The following is a 2,791-nucleotide window of genomic DNA, read 5'->3' as shown; positions in this document are numbered from 1 at the left end:
GCCCCCCCCCGGGTGGTCATCCCTGCCCCTGCCTCAGCTCCATCCAATGTCGGCTTGTACGGACTCCGGGAGCTGTAGAGGAGAAGGAGGGCACCCGGGGGAAACAGTGGGAGGAAGGACAATGGTTTCACACTGGTTTGTGGGCTCCCTCTCTCAGCCCACCTCGGGCTTTTTGCTCAAGAGAGTCGACTTCCTGTCCCTGTGGCACCGTCTCCTGAAAGAACAGTTACTGGGTTATCCTCACTTTTAACATTTTTACCTTTTTAAAGTGTCATCGTACTCCAAGGGCAATGACAGCATCTGACCCGCTGGGGCCCTGTGAGGAGGCCGGGCTCAGCAGCCACCGCTGGCCTCACCTGAGGCTGCGTCAGTGAGGTGACCTTCCTTTTTTCTGTCCTCCCCGACCTGAGAGTGATGGAGCGGCTGCGAACACGCACTGGGTCAAACTGGGAGCCTTGTGGGGCCGGTGCTGCTGTGGCACTCCTCAGCGGGCACCGGTATCATACACACCTTTCCCTGCTACAAGTCGTGCTTGCTTTCTTGTAGCTGGCTTAAAGTACACAAGTCACGCAAAATAACCTCCAAATGCGTTTTATTCTAGATAAAACCATACAAACACCAACATGTATTTGTCATTTGCACTTTTTTTTTAAACAACAGGTTAACTTCTGTACAACAGGAATTACTTTACACATTAGTAAGAATTGACTTTAAACTAGATGACTGCAAAATAATGCTCTATAAGCTAGTGTTAGAAAATACGCTGTTTGCCGTAGCAGTTTGCCTGTAAACATGTGAAAATACGTTAAAGAGAAGTCTGCTTTCATTTCGGAGAATGCGATTAGACTTCTTGGGTTGCTGTAATACAGCTTTAGTCAGAGGTGGTTCTTTTTTTGTCCCTGTAACAGTAACGGTGAATGGCAGATACGGAAGGTGTGCCAATGTTTTGTGCGCTGACCCAAACCTACCAAAAGAGCCACAATCACTTAATTATACTTCACATCACTTCGTGAGATCCACGTGATGGGTTACAGAGTCCCAGCATGACTTTAAATGGTTTACTAACAGAGTGACGCTGTTTCGGAGGCTTGAATAAAAGGCAATAATCCTATTCCAGGCCGTAGGCTAAAGCTTCAGAGCCTGCTTCAACACATACTTAATCTCTAGAAATCATTAAAGCTATTGTAGCAAACAAGCAGTAGTACAAATACAGAATAGGACTCATTTTTGTTTTGTTTCCTCATCATATAAACATATACAGTGAAGTTCACAGGATCAGACCCACACAAACAGATTATATTTTACAGCTTTTTCAAGCAGAAAAGTTGATTTGTTTTTTTCCTGCCTGTACAGGTTACTGCTGAACAAAAGTATCACAGTTCATTCAAATGCACTGCCAGCAAACACCTGAAGTCGACGGGAACTGCTGAGACAGCCGTCTAACTGGAAAGAGTAATCTGCTCATGCCCCTCCGTTAATATTAATTACTGTGCTTTTATTTATGTTTTTTATTTGATGCTGCTTTAAAATGTTAGGTTAAGAACGATAAAAAAAATCAAGCCCTTAAGTACAGGTACGCTAAGCTTAAGTGCTACTCAAGCCACAGTCCACTCATTTAGGACAGAGGGCAAAATAGATTAGGGTTGGGGTGGGTTTTGTTTCTTTTTTTTTTTTTTCCAGTTAAAATGCAACTTACCAAAATATATTGTGCCAGGCAGAGAAGAGAACTGCTGAAAACACTGCAACGTTGTAGTGCAGTTTCCTGAACAAAGCCATACATTCCATCAAGTATAAAGTGTAAACTTAATAGCAAGTGTAAGACTTGAATTTAAGAAAAAAATAAAAGAAAAAGAAAAAGCCATCACAGTATGGGTTGGTGGCTGCCCTCTCTGATGCAAGAGGTACAACTTGTGCAATCACATGGTATGGAGGGGGCAGACCAGTAGGCAACGTTTTGTGTTTGCTCTTTTTCCCCACCTTAACAGGCGGCCTTGCTTCTGCTTCTGCCTGAAGCGTGGCTGGCATCCGCCGGAGCTGGCCGGCCACGTGCCGTGGGATTGGGCCTGCGCCCAGCTTCTGACACCATTTGCAACCAAACCAGCCAAACCAGCTCACGCGAGCTCTCCTGTTCCACGGTCTCTGGCCTCTCCTGTGGCCACAGCAGCAGTAAATGGTTTTGAGTGCTCCTCGGCCCAGGAGCCCTGTGGAGGCGTCACCCGTCGGCCCCAGCCCAGGATTTCTACACCACACCTGGGCCGCTTCTGCCGTTCACAGCCCAGGGCACCCAAGGCAGAGGATGGCTCTTCCCACTCCCGTGGGCCACTGTGCGATGTCCATCACCTCCAGGGGTGGACCCCTTTGGATACACGTGGAAACGTAGCTCTGTCTTACCAACGCCTTGCCTCAAACCTGCGGGCAGGCAGCAGCCTCAGCAAGTGCCTCTGCGCGACTGCAGCAGCAGCCACGGTGACAAAATGTCTTAGTTCTGTACTGGAGGGTGGGACTGAGCTGGCAGAGCCAGAGCCACAGCTGCTCCTCCATGGTTTTGCACAGTAGCCACTGGGCCAGCCTCATCTCGGCAGCACGGCCACGTGCCCGCTTTCCAGCTGGGCTCCTTTTAGCCACCAATGCAAATGTAATGGATGCCCTCTGCTGAAAATGGCCAAGCCTCAAAAAAACACCCCAGCAGGACTAAGGCAGACAGTTACCCCCTCCCTCCACACCCCCCAACCCTAGCGATCATGGTTTCATCAGTTTCTCAGAGTCAGCTGCTACACCAGTCCTCCTGTTC

General features: G+C 48.5%; 1 protein-coding gene across 1 annotated transcript in view; it reads left to right on the top strand.

Moving 5' to 3' along the window:
- CEP83 (centrosomal protein 83kDa) overlaps positions 1-2,556 on the top strand; it is a 25,106-nt gene extending 22,550 nt beyond the window's left edge. The window contains exon 16 of the mRNA XM_009867245.1: positions 1,986-2,556. Within this exon, the coding sequence (XP_009865547.1) occupies positions 1,986-2,556 (571 nt within the window). The remainder of the gene's footprint in view (positions 1-1,985) is intronic.
- The last annotated feature ends 235 nt before the right edge of the window (positions 2,557-2,791 follow it).

The sequence above is a fragment of the Apaloderma vittatum genome, unplaced genomic scaffold, assembly GCF_000703405.1.
Source record: "Apaloderma vittatum isolate BGI_N311 unplaced genomic scaffold, ASM70340v1 scaffold20650, whole genome shotgun sequence".
NCBI classification, from domain to species: Eukaryota; Metazoa; Chordata; class Aves; order Trogoniformes; family Trogonidae; genus Apaloderma; species Apaloderma vittatum.
The sequence above is the reverse complement of the archived record's forward strand: the minus strand, read 5'-3'. Positions and strand labels throughout refer to the sequence as shown.